Genomic DNA, 18,158 nt, shown 5'->3' with positions numbered 1-18,158 from the left:
TTATTGCTAAAATTAAATTGATATCAGCCATAAACTTTCTTAATTAAACGAGAGTAACTTCTTCTTGCGGGACATAAAGCCTTGCGTTTCCATTTGGGCGTTACCAAATGAAAGATTTAGGACGGCTCCGCACGGCCGTATTAATTGGGTGGAGGAGTTTCCGGAAATTCTGCTGCAGATTAAAACTCGCACTGTTATTAATCTCAGAAACTCAATGGCTAACGCCACAGATTTATTAAACGTGCGCAAAAGCACCATTCCTTTAACTAATTTTACGCGGTGATGAAATATGTAGGGTTTTAAATTAATATGCTTAGAAAAATGTATGTAAATTGGTGAATATAGACGTAAATTTCGTTTAAATGGCAAACTATTCCAAAATTCAAAGAGACAGATGTGGTGTGTCGTCTTTCGAATTGCAGGATATTTTGCTATTCCTGTTGCCAGATGTCGCGAGGGTTGAAAATATGCAGTGTGGCGTTTCGCATATACACAGACTAACGGCCGTTCCGGAGTGTAACCGAATGCATATGTGACGGGTTGTTTGAAAACAGGTGACGGGACGCTCCGCAAACCGTCGCAAAGCCCTGCGCGAAATGATTGATATCGCACCATCCAGCGCGGCAAAACTATGTTGATTTAAAATATCGGCTCTGTTTTGGCAACGTGATGAATTTACGTCGCTGTTTTGCTGCCGTTGTGGTGTTATTGGATATAAACTTTGTTCGAATTTGTTCCTTGTTTTGTTTCGCTCTTTTTAAGTTGACGAGTGTGCTTGTCTACTCAATAAAAACAAAACATGTTTGATAAAAAGTATGAAATTTCTACTGAAAATAATGGGTTATAAACATACATCATAGATTCAAGCATTAATTCATACATTAACTCGTTTATTACGAAAATTACGTTGGGAATTGAGATTTAGTATTTATGAAATGAATTATATCCTCATTTAAATTTCCTTTTATTAAATATGGATAATGAAGTGTTATTCTTAAATTTATATAAATATATATTACTAGATTTAAGTATTTAAAGAGGAGCCCTTCTCTGGTACACCGATGCTTCAAAGACAGCAAGATCCGGAGTAGATATGGACATTACTGGACCAAACAGCCATATTAAATTGCCCCTCAGCTCGGACATAGCCATTTTTCAAGCAGATGTTCTTGCTATAAACTGCTGCAACGTTTTGAACCTAGAAAAGGGACAGAAAGCTGCATCCATAAACATTTTGGAGTGTACCAGCAACCTGAGAGAACTTGGTAGGGGCAATGATGTTACTCTATGGTGAGTTGCAGGTCACATAGACATTAAAAGCTGACCAAAGAAGCAGCGAAAACGCCCTTTATTGGATCCCAACCCGGTTTCGGACTACAAAAAAGCTATTTAAACAGGTAATCAATAGTTGGGACTCCTCAAAGGTAGCCTTACGCTGGAAAGAACTTCTAGGCCACAGACGTCTGAAGACACACATCTAAACCCTATCCTTTCTAGTTCTAGGTCTAGTATCAGTTCTAGTTTTACACTAGACTGTTACTAGAACTAACACAAGACCTAGAACCAACAACATTCGGGTTTAGCCGTGTGGCTCTTAAGATGGCTGAAAACTCAGGGTTGGGTTGGGTTGATCATAAGATCGTCACCTTTTTTCAAGCAAACCTTTTCCTTTGCAAAACTAGCCAATGTCTGTACTATTAAGCTATGTTGCATTTTATGTGGGGCAGTACAAGTGCATAGTAGTTTTGTAAGTATGCACTTAGGTGTCCCACATAAAGAGTAACGAACTTTCGTTACTGCATTCATATATTGCGAGTTATATGAAATTTCTGGTATAAGTACTTACTCTAATTCCCTACATTAGATAACGTTTTAGTAACAACAATGTTTAAAAGTCAAAATGGTATCGGTGTCAATGCCGGTATCTAATTAAACAAAAACAGCGTGTAATTTATACCACGCGTGGTAAATTTATATGCGGGCATTTATCAGCATCGACGCGTCAGGACGCGAGGGTGTCCTTTTTATGGGTGTGCACGATTTATACGTTAAAACGATGACCGGCACCGGCGCCAAACCTGCATAAATCATATCCTTAATTACTTAATTTGCAATTTTACGTTGTCCCGTGTAGACTTGGTGTACGAAGGATGGTTGATATAGGTTGCGCCTGGCGCGTTATAGTTTAATTACAGTTTTAAATCCAGCGCATGTTCTCTTTTTGGCCAAATTTATATGCGGAATTAGCGGACGCATTATTGCGTGGTTTGTGCGTATATTAATTTCGGGGGGAATTGTGAAGGAGGGAAGCTTAAATTGACGCAATCAAAATGCGAGGTGCAGCTGTGCTCTGTGTTTAGTGGCTTTTTAATTAAAGCAGCGGAGGAAAGAAAAACAACGCGTTATTGATGAACCTTAATATCATTGATTTTTAATATGTTCGAAATGTATGTATATTTCGTTGCAGAAAATCGATGTAAACCTAGTAAACGCGTAGCTTCTACGATCCAATTCAAATACCAACAACCGGTTCGCCCACCATTTCTGGTCGATTTACCACCGCTATTATTGTCACCGTGTGTACCTGGACGATTTATTTTCCGAATCTGATTATAATTCCAGGGCTAGCGCGATACGACATTCGAAGTATAGAACAACTTTCGGCATCCGACAGCGCCATTTGTATAGACCGCGCATTGAATATTTATTTTTCCCGTTTGTTTTCCACCGTTGTTGGCCCCTCATGTAGCGGGTCGAATTGGTGAATAATGACTGCGAGGTCTTCTGCCTCTATAACTTTTTATTACCAATACTACATGTACAATATGGGATGTCTAACTAAAATCATAGTTTCAGCACGTTCATTGTAATTTATAACACAAAAATCCCGCTGGAAAAACATTTCCATTTTCAATAAATATTTCGTGTAAATTATTTAAAATAAACAACAGTTTGTGTGTTCAATATCAATATTCAGTTTTAGATGACCACGGGACTGATGAAAATTGCAATATCCGTTATTCGTTTTCGAAATTTAGTTTAATTTAGTTTCTGAGTTGATACAAATCTTATGGGTTGTTGTGGTCGATCGGAGATTTCATTCGTTCTTCCTGTTGGTTACCTTTGAAACCAGCAGGAGGAACCAGTCTGCCGACAGGAGACTACGACAATGCACTGAAGATGCCAGGTGAGATCTTGGCCAAACGTCTGTCCCTTTCCAAAGGGAACCAACAGGAAGAACAGATGACATCTGGGATCGACCACATCAACACATACTTCTCCATCCGTGAAGCACTACGCATTACCATACACATCTTACTAGTTGTAACAGTACAATAGAAACGATATTATGTATTGAATGACGTTTATGATTGTATACAAACAGGTAAAAACTTTGTGATGATAGATATGTGAATATGAATAACGCTAATTTATAACTTCCTGACATCAGATATATTTCAAGACATTGTATTTATGTGGTTATTATGGAAAAACTCAAGTCACGCGAATAGTATCTCGGAGATATCCGCAGGGGTAATAACGAATTCGGCTTATTTATTCATCGATTCAGTAGATATCCGATTCGGCCTGCGCCCACAAAACCCACAATAACAACAACACGGCCAAGTCGTTTAGTACTCCATTCTCTCCGAAATTGGCCTCGTTTCACCGCAACAAAAACTGACGGTTCCGCTGAGTTTGCAGAGGGGCGAGTCGATTTCGAGTTAATATAAAACCCTGGAGAACTCATTAAACCCTTATTACTTCACTTTTAACTTAACAACTAAATGAAATTTATATAAATTCGAAATATGGTGATTTATTTAATTATTTTTACTGTTAGTTTTTGTCATGTTCGTGCCGCATACGTTGTTGGATAAATTACCATCGTTACGGGAGTTTGAGTGTTCGTTCTAGTTTCGGTTCCGAACGACCATCGTTGTTTTTTTTATACACAACGTGATGGAAATAGTGCAAAAAAGTGTCGACGACCGATTGAAACTTAAAAACCCGATGACATCTAGAGGTTTTCACGAAAATTTACTCACGGACAAGAGAGAGAGTGGGAAGTCGGAAAAGTATAACGAGGGCACTAGTGTCTGCAAATGGGCCGTTCGTCTCTCTCCGCGTAGAACCATCTATTAGCATTTGGAGCCGTTTCCGATGCAATCGGTCGGAGGACGCGCGGTTTAGATCGGGCATTGTGACGTAGCCATTCGGTGCTACTGGAAATTGATTTCTCGAGGACCGCTGCGATTACTCACTTCGAAATCGTTAATTGTCGAATAGAAAGCAGTTTAATCGAGTTGGAATCGTTAAATTCAATATCAGCGCCGAGACCGTGTTGCTGTTGCTTTTCAATTTCACGCCAACTCATCACCTAAGTAGTAACACACAGTTTCATTTTACATTTACCAAAAGAAATTGTAACTTTCCAAACAAAAGAATCCGCAACGTTTTATAACCGTCATTCGTTTCTTCCGCGCCATCTAAATTCTTATCTTTAATTCTCCGACCCCATTTGTATCCTCATCTTTAGCTACTTATAAACTACACCCAAGTAAAATAATCCGGTTAATCACGGTAATCGAAATTTTCGCACCATTAAATTCTTCGAAGTGTAGGTATTAAGAAGAAAAAAAGTTAATTAGCTAAGCCCTTTAACACTGTCCGTTTGGCACGTTATCGATGGACGAAAAACAAAAGGGGTTACCGCTGAAGAGAACTCTCCATAGGCGTGGGGAGACAAAGCACTTGCGGACAAAAAGGGCTGTACTACCCTGTCGAATAAATGCCGGCTATTTATTAGGCTTATCGACTGCACGAACCTCCTGCCACAAGGGAACCTTCAATGACGCTCCTGCGTATTTGAACAATGGATGCGATGAATTTAACGCGATATCGATAGGGGGATAGAAGAAAAGTTCCTTTGAACCAACACAAATGGATGACTCCGGCTTATATAAATCGCATTTTTACAGACAGTTCATCAATATTAATTAATTTATTTTTAACGACACAAAGTTTTATATCAATTTAACGCACTATTCGTACGTAAAAAGGCAATAAAATCAGTACGTAAATCTGAAAAGGGAATAAAGCAGTAAATGCCCAAGTTACGACCGGAGAAATACAACGAAATCCACTAGTTCTAACATTATTTATATCCCAACTATTGTAGCGGACCAACGTTTTATTACGTCTTTTGTCAGAGGACGTATAAATATAACTAGGAAGACTTTCACGGTCGATATTAATTGGACTAAAACTAGAACTAACACTAGCACTATCACTAGAACTAACTCTAGACTTACAACTATGACTTCTAGTATAGCTTCATCTAACGCTATCACTGGAACTAATACTCAAGACTGCTAAACCCAAGTGTTTCTAGTATTAGGTCCCAGAGACTAATCTAAGCGATTTCATCATTTCAAACTTATTTAGAGCTAGAGGTGCTAATGTTATTTCTAGTTTTAATTCAAAAAGACATACAAATACTTTGTACAGTCGCGCAATGAAAATACGAATCAAGAGTTAATAATAATTTGCGGAGTCCAAAATCGTTTCGGTTAACTCGACGATCATTAGAGAGTGCCGTAAAAATTTTACAGAGAGTACTAAATTCCGTTGCAAAATGCAATAATAAAATTCGACGCGGTTGGCCGTAAAGTTTATTACGTGTCACCGACTGGTACACGACTCTGCAACTCGACGGCCCTACGAGAAAACTTAAAGAGAATCCTGGAAAAAGAGATCGAAGTGAATCTCTAAAATAGAAGTTTACGTTGCGAAATAAAGCAATACAAACTTCGAACTGAAAATTGATTTATAAAAAGAAAAAAATAGTGAGTCGATAGTGAAGCGCGACTACGACCCGGTATCAATGATTCGAGGTGCGGCAAATAAAAGCTGCGAGTCATTAAAACTTTTAATAACTTCCTGTAGTTAAAACTTCTGATGGCCATAAAAACTATTTCATGGAGCTTAATAAGTAATTTAGTAAATTTATTCGCGTAAAACTTGTGTATTTGCAAGATTTTATTTTTCAATTAAAATCTATTTTATTAATTAAATAACAAATTTATGTTCTTTTATGCAACGTTAATTATACACAGTGTGTCCATTAAGTAATGATGCACTTTTGAACAGTCACGGGAAAACAACAAACCGAGCTAGAAATATGAAATCTTCACCAAACAAAAGGAAAACTCTCCTTACCGAAACTCTTTAACATAGAAAGAAAATACTCTACGAATATAACATTGAAGCAATCAAATGTTGTGAACGAAAGCGCAGAATTCTAATCTAATACAACAGAATGCACTTCTATTTCATTTTATGAAATTCCAACTTGACATTGATACAATCCGGATGAACACTTAAACAAGAAATCTTTATAAAAAGATACCCGTACTCCGGAAAGACATCAAACCCAGTTATTGAATTTCACGTTGCACATAAACAAAGATTCGTTTCTAGTTCATCTTTTATTTGTCCTCCGTCGCAATCATAATCCTCACCGGGCGATTATAGTGCGGTCCGTGATTGATTCTCGTTCATCCGGTGGATGTATTGTTATCTTCCGGAAAGTGTAGACCAAGTCCACGTGCGCCGTAGAACACAAGAGAAAACGACAAAAGGAAAACGAGAAAAGAGGTGGAACTGAATCCGGGCCGCCACCGATGGCGGGCGTCGGATTGAACGTGCTACATTATTTATGAAGGCGAGATGGAAAACCGAACGAGTGTGCCTGTATTGTGCACCTTCGGTGCCGTCGCGACGTCTCTAACATATTTCAAAGATGGACTTTTGAATAACTTCTACGCTACGGTCTTTGGGATTGGCTTTTATCTTATGCCCCGTCAAAAAGAATTACGATATGAGGCGGCGCGGATGGTGAAGAATTGTTATCAATTTGAAACGTTGATATTGTGCTAGAATATTTAAAGAATTCGGAAACCAATCAAAAGCCATTGAGGTAAGGAGGCCAAACTTTTCGATTAACCAATTAGTTGCACAACAAAAGAAAATCGCTTGAATTGAAAAATAGATGAAGGATGAGAAATTGGATTTAGTTAGTTTCAACTAGATATACGGTAAATTAGCAACGGTGTGGCAGTAAAAGCTAGACGTGTAATAAAGTTACGTTTAGGGCTAAGATAATTAATGATGCATACTAGGAGTTGCCGTGTGGAAGACGGACAGGTTGAGCTCTTAGTTTAGAAGCTTAACGTTCGCTTTGACTACCTCTCAACGTTTTTAGACTATCGTGACAACCCCTCTCTTTTTTTTTGTAAATACATTATCATTAAATTCGTTTTCAAAAAGTCTTTAGTTTTGCTGGATATACACGGTGAAATATCGGCAATCTTATGTCCATCAGTCATCCGCACACTGGCCCTCCGGGTTTTCAATTGGATAACTGGTGCGCTAGTGACGTATCGCCCTGAAACGGGCGTCCAATTTTTCAATTCAGATTTCCCTGTCGCCCTAGCATTTTCTTCTCGTTTTAAAACCTCTCCGAAAAGCAATTACGCGGCCATTAATCTAGGGCGAACTAATGCCTCTGCAGGGTGACAGACAGCGGGAAGGCCACGTGTCAGCCACGCGCCGTTGTACCGTAAAAAAGTGACCCAGATCGAGTAAAGTCCTATACTTATACGAAATGTTTAAAAGGGATGTCTAAAACCCAAACACATTCATATTTAGTGTGGAAATTTATTAAAATCGCAATGCAGATCAATTTCAGAAAGTCATAATTTTATAATTTCTTGCCTCAAGTAACATTACAGCAAAATTACGCCTGTTGTTTGAGGAGGATTCCGCCTCAGGCAAATTACGTGAACTCAAACGGCTTCCTTAAAACCCACTGTGGAGTCCTAAGCAAACCTAGTTTGTGGTAAATTTTTAAAACTTTATTCACAAACTTCACGAAGCTTTGTAATTCTCCTGTGGTCTGCTAAGGCATTATTTAGTGATACTTTCGCTTTAACAATGTTAACCTTTGGTGAAACATTCTTACAAAAATTAAGGATTTTAATCAAAAAAATTGCATTAACTTTCTACTTATAATGAACTCAAGTTTGATTTCATTTCGAATCTTGTACATTTACCACAACGAGAGCCTAATGCAATAAAAAGGAAGTCAAAGGCCCTCTCGTTCAGTGCGCGCCATGATTAAATCGTAATCGCCTGAAGAGCTACGTCCTGCGCTGAATTCACGACAATTGGCTTTCATTTCCTTTGTCAGAGGACGAATCTTGAAGCTTGCCATTCGACCGGTTTAATTTCTTTGTAATTGACTTCCGGAGTGACGACGTCCGTGGGTAGGGTTAGTGTTATTAATAAAAACGCACAAAAATGAGTTAAATCACAATTGAAGCTTTGTTTAGAATCGCGATTTCCGCTGGTTTCAGCGGGTAATTAAATGGCAATAAGTACTGCGGTCTACATGCCTCACAATCTGACGGTGCAGATATCGGAAATTCAATTCGAAGCGCGCAGTGTGCATTGCTCATTGCAAACAAGTTTCAATACATAATTGGATGTATTGCACGCCAACAACCATATTAACTTAATTAACACTAGAAATTGAGTATTTAATAAAGTTTTAAAATTGGATCACTTCAATTCTGGCCAATTTTCATAGCAAATGTCCAACAATAAATCAATAGCTGTGAGGGGAGATATGGAATATAATTATATTGGACAATTGGCTAATAGAGTTGATTGTTACGGTTGAATATTACACAGGTAATATGTAATTTGGCGGAACGGTACAATGCATATTAATAGTATTGATGTATTGGATTTTGGATATAGGTACAAAAAGTTATATATATTAAATACCATAAAATTATACATACACATAAATCTGAATCAAGAGCAAACAAGAATTTTTTAATGAAGTCAAATCCTACCTATAATTCTATATAAATACTACCTCAAATACAACCCCTTGAGGTTGTAAAGTTTAAACTTTGAATATCACCATCGGATAATGTGTAAGAGTCAGCATTGAACTTGGCCGCAAGCAACCTCATGGCCGAGGTTCTTTGAAATTTACATCAGATATTAAAGTATCGTGACTAAGTCTTTTAATATCGGAACATGATATTGAATACAAATTTAATGTAGTAACTCGACGGAAAACGACCTCCCCCTTAATCACGACTATGAAGTTGTAAAGTCTCAACTTATATCTTGTGGTAGAAGTGTTACGTTCAGAATTTAAATTGAAATCTTTGTAGAAATCGCTTCAGAAACAAATTTAATATTAATTAGTAATGTGGATGTAATGGGCCAACCGGGCAAAGTCCATATAAGCAGCTCTACCAAGCGAAACAGATCAAATATTTGATTCAAATTTAATTATTTCCCCGTTGGTAGCAACTCGATTCACTAAACACTACTTAATAAATAGCTAATAATAATTGTTAATTGTGGTAATTGTTGATAGGATATTGTATCAACAAGTTTCAACAACAATAAGTTTTCAAACTTTTATTAGAATCGGATTAAATTTTCATTGATGAAAACTTTCTCAAAACTTACCTTGTTCTCGGTAAGTTCGATCTATCCAAAGAAAAACCCACAACATCCAATAACTATTCGAATAAGAAGTATAGAAATGATTAATCACACAATTTTAAATGAAAAAGAAAACAATAAGTGTTAAAGAAATCAGTCAATTTAAAAAAAAGTAAAACCGATGATCGTCGTTTAAAAATAGTAATCATTCATTTGTATGAGTTCTTGGTTGGCGCCACGGCGCTTAGCGTCCGGTCGGAGATCGCGAGCCCTCGCGAACGAATTTTCCTCGGTCGCAAATCTCGCGTATCGTCGTCCTCGCGACACTACTACTGCGGGTGCTGCGGAGCGCGGTCCAGCCCGGGGACCGACCGGGATGGATGCTGTGCGCGTCGCGACGCCTCGCTCTCATCGTCGACGCCGCCGAAAAGTGCGCGCGCAACAACGCAATCGATATCATCAACCGGCGGGGGTGCGTTCGCAAAACTTCTTTGCCCCCGTAACCGCATGGACCACACACGCAACTCTTCAAGAGGTCCGAAATTTATAGTTTAATGTTGCTTTTATCAAAAATCCTTACTTGAGAGAAAATTAACAACAAACATTCATTGCCACATAAATAAAAGAATAACTCATTAATTACGCAGACTGCGGCTGCGATGAAAGAACATAGTAGTAAGGCGCAATAGGATTTTAAAAAACATCCAAAAAAAGCTTTCCATCAAGAATTAAAACACTTAACACGAGGACTCTTTTAAACTTTCTTTCTACAACAATACCTTGTTGATGTTCAAAAAGAGTTTAGAAATGTTTATAATTAAAGTGGAACAAGTACACAAAAAAAGAAAATAATTGAGAAAAATGAAAATATAAAACTCGTCGTCAAAACTCCGTCAAAAGGAGAGTTGGCTAAAATATAGAATCTGCAATTCCTCAGATAAAACACATATATATAGGTACTACGTTTTGTACTTGTACGCACCGCGACAATGATCCGCGACAACAACCAACCACAATCCTGGTCATCTCTTCTCACATCCAGTGCAGAACAGTTGTGACGTTGCAGCAGGGATGCGTAATCCGATCCACAATCCGGGTATAATCCGTCCAAGCGTAGAAAGAGATATTTGAGAAATCTCCTCTGAATTCTTTCCAATATACAGTATTGGAAAAAAGTAGAGCAACTTTTAATTTTTTTATTTTAAATTTTATTTATGTTTTTCGTCAGGTTTTACATTACTATGGCAATGTGTATTATGTAGTAATTGTGTAGCCGAAATTTGACAAAGATAGCTTTATTTTTATAGAAATTAAACAGAATTGCAAAAGTTGAGTTGGAAAAAAGTAGAACAACTTAACAATTTATAGGTGAATAACAGTTAAATTGAATAAAAAGCAACGATTTTTTAGTACTTAATACAATCTCCTTTATTATTAATGTCATCGTGATACCTTCGTGTCATTGAGTGTATTAAATTATCAATGGTTTTTTCGATATTTTAGACCATTCATTTTGAAGAGAATTTTATCGGCAACTATTTTCCATAGGTTTTCTATAAGATTTAAGTCCTTATATTTTATTTTGTTCAAACCATTCTTTTACGACTTTATATATGCGTTTCGGATCGTTGTCCTGTTGAAATTTATAAGAAATCAGCAGACTTTCGTCGGCATAAGGTTCCATAACATTTCTTAATATATCACAGTACATAAATCTGTCTATTATTCCCATAATACGGTGTATAGGGCCTACACCAAAACCAGAGAAACATCCCCAAACCATCACAGAAGCACCTCCATGTTTTAATGTTCGCTGCATGTACTTAGAAGTCAGCGTCTTTCCTATTGGACACCTCACATATTACACTCCATCACTTTTAAATAAGTTAACCTATGATTCATCACTAAACAATTCCTTTTTCCATTCGTTGTATGTACACTCTTCATGCGTGCGTGCAAATAGTAGTCTTGCGGCTTTATTTTTTTTTGGTAGAAGTGGTTTTTTCGCTGGTAAAAAGTTTTTTGGAAAATAGTTTATTTTCAATTAATCTATTTCGTATTGTACGTGCTGATACCTCCAAATTGTGTGTTTTTTGTAACTCCTCAGCCTTAAGTGAAGCATAAAATTGATATTTTTTAGCTGTTCTTACAATTATTCTATCAAGGCATCCATTGGTTTTTCTGGAACGTCCAGACTTTTTCTTCAAGTCTACAAGTTCTGTCTCACGATATTATTTAATAATTCGCTATACTACACATTTGTGTAAAGAGAATTTGCGAGCGATATCACATTGTTTAACATGGTTTTAACACGATACTGATGTAACAGAAAGATGATATTAACTATTATTATGTTAATCAAAAGCTTCAGCCTCAAGCGACCTCGGCTTCAACATGTTAAGTAGTTCATTAAATACCAGAAAAAAGACTTTAAAAGTTGTGTCCCATAACTAGTGTTTCGGCCGCAAACGACCTCAGCTCCAAACATTAGCATAGTAAGAGAGAATAATGATCAGACAGTAATGATACGCATCCCCAAATAGTTGAACACGCTCGAATCAAACCGTTCAACCTCAAACGGAATTTTTCTTAATTTTTTTTCACACTAACAGAATTTTTCATGTTATTTTGTTTACAAGTACACCTGCTTTTAACTCAATACATTTACTAAACTAAATTTTGTTCCACTTTGATGGTTAAAAGAAGTTTTTAAATCTAGATAATTGCGTTTATAAGGGAAAGGAAAACCGTTTACCTTTATAAGTAATGTAAGTATGCACGTAAAATTTTATAAGGAAGTGATTTATAAGGTTGATATGTAATAGATCATCAGCTTTAACATCTATGTTAGATCTATGTATATAGATAGACCCATCAAATTATTTAGATGCATAATTCACGTCTTGAAACGTACGAGCTAATATATTACACATACGTTATCAATGTGAATGAGTAATAATTAATAACTGGTTGAGATATTACTAAGTGTTCTTCCAATTAATAATAATAACGTTGAATTAGCAATTTTTTAATACATTGTGCTCCAAATAGAATACCATTAAAGTATTTCAACAATGATTGGAAATTAGCGGAATTAGCGAGTTATTGTTATAAATTCAGCGAACGATACCGCAAAATCGAGAGATCATGTTAACTGGAAAACCACTGACATTCGATTGTGTTAACTCATTACTATAATCTGACCATATTACATTAACGGATCACGTTGACATTTACGTAGCGATGTATATTCACGTATTTTTGAAAATCAAAAATTATTTATGAGTTCGAACTGGAAACCTAACAAAAAAGGAAAAAAAAGTAGGAAAGATCGTAGACCTAAATCCGTTCTAACAACGTCGTTATCGTAATCCGATGGCTGGCGAATCCCGAAAACCGCAAGCCCTATCGTCCGTTTCGACGGTATTAATTTTTGATCCACCACAAGGGACTAGAGGATGATAGCACGGGTGGCTGGATGCGGGGGGATCGAAAGACCTCCTCAGTAGCTTCATGCCCTGGGACATTTAATTACGGCCCCAGCACTGACAGTTTTATTGACTACTCCATCCAACCCACCTAATGTCTCGGACTATTTACTATCGACTTGGCCCTGCCCGATTTTCGACCTTACCGAAGGTCATGGGACGTTGGATACGACCTGCATCACTTCTTCGGACAGAAAGTTAATAGGAACCAAGGGGTGGACCGAATTGACGGATAACGTATCGAACACCTTTGTTAAAGAATCTAAGTGATAATAAGAATACATAAAGAATAGAGAAAACAGAGAAAATTATTGTTGTTAAAAAAATTTATTTTATGAATTAATAAGTTTTAAGTTCAAATTTAAAATTATGTTTCTTAGCTCCATCTATCTTGTAATAGCTAAAAACTTTTTTTAACAAAGAGGATTTTGTAACGTACTTCCTTATAAAGCAATCAATAGATGGTGTAGAATAAATAATTTAATAAATACTAAATAATTAAATAAACTAACACACTTAAATAGTAACCATTGAAGCAGAAGTTATTTGTGGTTTTCTTCTATCTCTGCAAACCATTCGAAATAATCTTACAAACATATTATGATCAAGAATCACTAATAATAAAAATCCTGTAATAAAAATTTAAGTATAATCCAACTCAAACAAAATTCCTCTTACCTTGTAAACTGTTTACAGTATCTAAAACAACTTCAACTCTTTGCAATGTAAACGATTGGCTAAAATCGTATAAAGATGATACAATTTCAAAAAACCAAGTACAACCCATAAGTACGAATAGTTTTAGAGCCATTTTAAAACTGAAACGAATTTTTAATAAAATTTGGAAAGTGCGTAATAAATCAATAATTATCTTACGCGTTTTTAAAAATACCGACGGATTTCGTTGGAATTCCGTTTCGAGCGCTTCCTGTTCTTTGAATACCCATCTTTACATTTACGAAATATCCGACGGTGTAAGCAAAAAAAATCATATTTATTACTAGAATAGCGCTTGTTGGAATCGTAAAATAAATTATATAACCATAATTTACATCTAAAAAGATTAATGAATAAATTTGTTTTTACTAAATACGATTTCCTAGATTTACCTTTAAAGGAATTTTCTAAAATGCAACGAGTTTTTCCCAAAACGGGATAAAATTTATTTGGGAAAATGTGATAAGTGTGATCGAGAAAACATAATAATGTTGTTGTAATGGCAACAGTGTAAACGTAAATGTGATAAATTAAAAACTTTTTGTTTACGGAGGTTTCTTTGTAAGCTGCTGATGACATTGATCTAAAAACAATAAAGTCGATTATTTATAACAATAAATATTTTTGTTTTACCTTAAAGTTTTCCAAACAGAAAAACTTATAACATTGGACCATAAAAATGTTCCTAACGTTGTAAATAAATGCAAAAAACCTAAAAATTAACATAGTAAAGTGGAGAAATATTTTAAATTCGTTTAAATTTACCAATAAATTTACATCCTGCTTTATTAGGAGTTAACAACCCAAATTGCAAATAAGTAATAATACCAAACGAGATCAATTGGAAACCGCAAAAACTTACTAACATTCTTTTCATGAGTTTCATAGTTTTGAAACAAAACATAAATCGAAGTACAGCGAAAAACAAACACAGACAAGAAAAAATCATTATAGGTCTACTATATTTAAATTTGGTTTGGTTTATGTTCGAGTAAGCACATACAATCACCGCTGTTCGATTAGAAAAAGTTTCTAAACAATATTTTTGTTGTGTTAAATTGTATTGATTTAAACCTCCTTTTTCGTATATGAAAAAACTCCCATTTTTAGTAAAATAAAATTGATTTGAGCCATTACGATTAGCGATGTATTTAGGGCAATCCATATGATTATGAATAAATGCAATATCATCTAAAATTAAAGATAGACAGTTTGTAACAAATAATATAAAGGAAATTTCATATAACTCGCAATATATGAATGCATTACGAAAATACTATGCACTTCCACTGTCACAAATAAAATGCTTAATAGCTTAATAGTACAGGCATTGAGTAGTTTTGTAAAGGAATAGTTTTGCTTGGAAAAAGGTAACGTCAAAAATATATACCACATTCTAACGCTAAATAATAATTAAAACTAGAACTAACACTAGACCTAGAACTAGAAACATTCGGGTTTAGCCGCACGTCTCTCAAGACGGCTAAACCCGAATGATTCTAGTTCTAGGTCGAGTGTTAGTTTTAGTGATAGTGTAATACTAGAACTAACACTAGACCTATAACTAGAAAGTATCGGGTTTAGCCGTGTGTCTTCAGACATGTTGCATTTTATGTGGGACCAAGTAAGTAGGTACGGTCTTGTTTCTATGGAAATATATTTTTATATATTGCATTTTAAGTGAAATTCACTGTATAAAACTAAAATTAGAACTAACATTAGATCTAGAACTAGAATCACCAGAATGTTTCTTGTTGTAGACTTTGTTATTTAAATAATATGTAATTTACCAAAATCACCATTAATATACGGTTTAATTGAAGATGTAAAATATCTATCTTCTTTATTTATATTCGTGCACTCGCCCTTTCTCGTACTGTTATTGTAACTGAAAGCTTGACCTTGTGGACAACACTTTTTTAAACAAACCAATTTGTTATTATCGTCAATGTCTGTGCAATATCTTTTCGGATAACACAATTTTAAAACGTAGTGATTTGATTCGGAAGTATCACTTAAACAGTAGTCGTATTCATTAAAAGTACGATTATTAAAAATAATTCCTTTGCTTTTAACATCAACGAGATCAATTAATTCTTCTTGTGAAACGTAATGCATTCTTGTAACATCGCAATTTTTAAAGCCCGTTTCATTGAGCGAATTCGAACATCGTCGCTCTTTAAAATTGTAAGATAATCCGGATGGACAACACTTCGTTAATTCACATAACGTATTATTAGGAAATTTACATTCTTCTTCACTTAAAACGAAACTTAGATTAATTAACACTGGTACGATAAATAGAACGAACATATCGTTTATTTTTAAGGATGGAACAAAATTCGGTGGTTACTACGTATAACTACACAACTACTACTAAATGTGAAGCACATTTTGTTGGGCCATGCAGGTATATTACAACCGAAGGGATATTCTCGATTTAGAGTGGGAGAGGCACCGTTAAATGCAGTTAAAAAGGCCGTATCTTCAGCTGTCAATGACCTCTATTCTGGCAAAAAAATTCTTTTAATTTTAGAAATAGTAATACTTTAAAATTATTTATGATAATATTTGTATTATTTTTGATGCAAATAGATTTGTTTTTAATTCAGGATTCCAGGAAAATCTAATCGTAACGGGTCAATAATAATAAAACAGATAATTGGCGGTTTAATTGATATTTGGGTCAATTCCGAATAACGTGATAACCCTCGAGTTATAACCTCAATATAAGAACAATATTATTGCAAAATATTGTAATACAGTTTCATTTGGGTGCTAACCATACAATTATAATTAAATAGTTATCGTTGCTTATACAATATAAAGTATAAGAAATGTCTGTATTATTTGGGCGAGAACTTGATTTCAATCTTGATTTCAAGGTTATTCTCTTACCGTCATCGGAGAGATCAAATTATGTGATGTGACCTTGGCATTGATGTTCTAGGAGAAGTTCAAAAGATGTGCCAATTCGAAAAATACAGATGTTGTGGTGCAAATAACTAGTATACTGTGTATAATTCGAATTTAGATTGTAGCCGAGGTTGCTTTTTGCTTTCGAGTTGCAAGCTAGCACTTATTTATGTTACTTATTATAATGATAAATATCGAGCTACTGCCTCGGCTTGTTATTAACAACCTATGTCCTATAGGGATGGAACACCTTCTTCCAGTGGCATTTAGTAGCAATTACAACTCAGACTAAGCTCCAACCCAACCCAACCTCCTTCCAAGCAACTCGAAAACATCCCTTTTTACGTTATGTTGTCATCGCATTCGAGGTTGTCCCGTTGATCGGTTTGTGGCCAGTTGACTAGTAATTGCTCTTTTAGACACCGTTTTTTCATGCATTTTTTCCACGTGTCCCACCCACTTGCAAGCTAGCTACTTAATGATAAATGTCGAGTTACTGCCTCGGCTGCAAACGACCTCGTCTTGTTATCAACAACATATAAGGATGGAACACCTCTTCCAGAGTGGCATATAGTAGCAATTACAACTCAGACTGAGCCCCAACCTAACCTCCTTCCAAACAACTCCAAAGCATCCCTTTTTATGTTATCTTGTCATTGCGTTCGAGGTTTTCCCGTTGATCGGTTTGTGACCAGTTGACTAGTAATTGCTCTTTTAGACAATGTTTTTTCGTCCATTTTTTCATCATTTCATTTTGGTACTATTTTGATCTATATTTGCAACTCATTAATGAGGCCTTAACGTAGGCTCTCTCTGATTTCACAACGTTCGTTGCACAATTGACTACTAGCTACATTTAGCTCATCAATTATTGAACTTATTGAACGAAAATAGTTGTAAATCATAAATATTACTTTTTAAATTAAAATTGAATTAATTGCACCGATTTATATATTTATTAATTAAAATCATCTAGAATCTTTTAATAATGAAATATAATTTTGATGTGGTCAAATAGCTTCTACTAAATAGTTTAAGTAGTAACCTTCCACGAATATTGTTTACGTGTAATGTTAGTGGTTAAGATAATAATGCACAATGGAAAAGCCTGTATATTATTATTGTACGACCGATCGAAAGAGATAGCAATATGCTAAAGGCTTGGGTTAGAATAGAATAGTGATAAATTACGATCTTCCTTAAATACCAATAGATGCAACTTTATTCATAAAAAAACTTCTTTTCAATGTCACAATAGCAGACAGCAAGATTATTGTAAACAATTCTGCACGTTTATCAAGAGGTGTTATCGTCGATTTTTACCACAAAATAACCTAAGGACTCATCAAGGTTAACCTGTTAAGTTGAATTTTTCTTATTAATGCTTGGTTTGCCAGCTTACGGGTTACGTACAAAATACTTGGACAGTTAGAAATGCCTGGTTTCGCCAACGTTTTCTGATTGGTCCCGTACCATTTTGTCTCATTTAAATTCTCTTCTTAG

General features: G+C 35.5%; 2 protein-coding genes across 4 annotated transcripts in view; both read right to left on the bottom strand.

The window, feature by feature from the left end:
* Positions 1-9,870, bottom strand: part of LOC111427698 (Neuroligin 2) — a 105,533-nt gene extending 95,663 nt beyond the window's left edge. For both annotated transcript variants that reach the window (XM_023062935.2, XM_023062936.2), the window contains exon 1: positions 9,559-9,870. The gene's annotated coding sequence lies outside the window, so the exon portion shown is untranslated. The remainder of the gene's footprint in view (positions 1-9,558) is intronic.
* Positions 9,871-13,330: 3,460 nt separating this feature from the next.
* Positions 13,331-17,984, bottom strand: LOC111427701 (G-protein coupled receptor Mth-like). Of its 2 annotated transcripts, none has more exons than XM_023062941.2 (7): positions 15,530-17,984; positions 14,505-14,930; positions 14,373-14,451; positions 14,132-14,322; positions 13,899-14,076; positions 13,701-13,840; positions 13,331-13,651 (listed from the first exon to the last, which is right to left on the bottom strand). In XM_023062941.2, exons 1-7 carry the CDS (start codon positions 16,050-16,052, stop codon positions 13,539-13,541), a joined length of 1,650 nt encoding a protein of 549 aa, XP_022918709.2. In that variant the 5' UTR covers positions 16,053-17,984; the 3' UTR covers positions 13,331-13,538. The 2 variants fall into 2 exon arrangements, with proteins under 2 accessions (XP_022918709.2, XP_022918710.2); XM_023062942.2 differs by having other exon boundaries at positions 15,539-17,984.
* Between the last annotated feature and the right edge of the window lie 174 nt (positions 17,985-18,158).

The sequence above is a fragment of the Onthophagus taurus genome, chromosome 6 (genome assembly GCF_036711975.1).
Source record: "Onthophagus taurus isolate NC chromosome 6, IU_Otau_3.0, whole genome shotgun sequence".
In the NCBI taxonomy this organism is placed as follows: Eukaryota; Metazoa; Arthropoda; class Insecta; order Coleoptera; family Scarabaeidae; genus Onthophagus; species Onthophagus taurus.
Note: the sequence above shows the minus strand (reverse complement) of the source record. Positions and strands in the feature narration are given on the sequence as shown.

What these genes read in the sequence shown, in the direction of transcription:
- LOC111427701 (XM_023062941.2), bottom strand. Translation starts at nt 16,052, where the DNA reads ATGTTCGTTCTATTTATCGTACCAGTGTTAATTAATCTAAGTTTCGTT. An exon ending in TCTGTTTGGAAAACTTTAAG is followed by an intron (nt 14,323 to 14,372) that starts GTAAAACAAAAA and finishes TATTGTTTTTAG; the next exon opens with ATCAATGTCATCAGCAGCTT. An exon ending in TTTAGAAAATTCCTTTAAAG is followed by an intron (nt 14,077 to 14,131) that starts GTAAATCTAGGA and finishes TAATCTTTTTAG; the next exon opens with ATGTAAATTATGGTTATATA.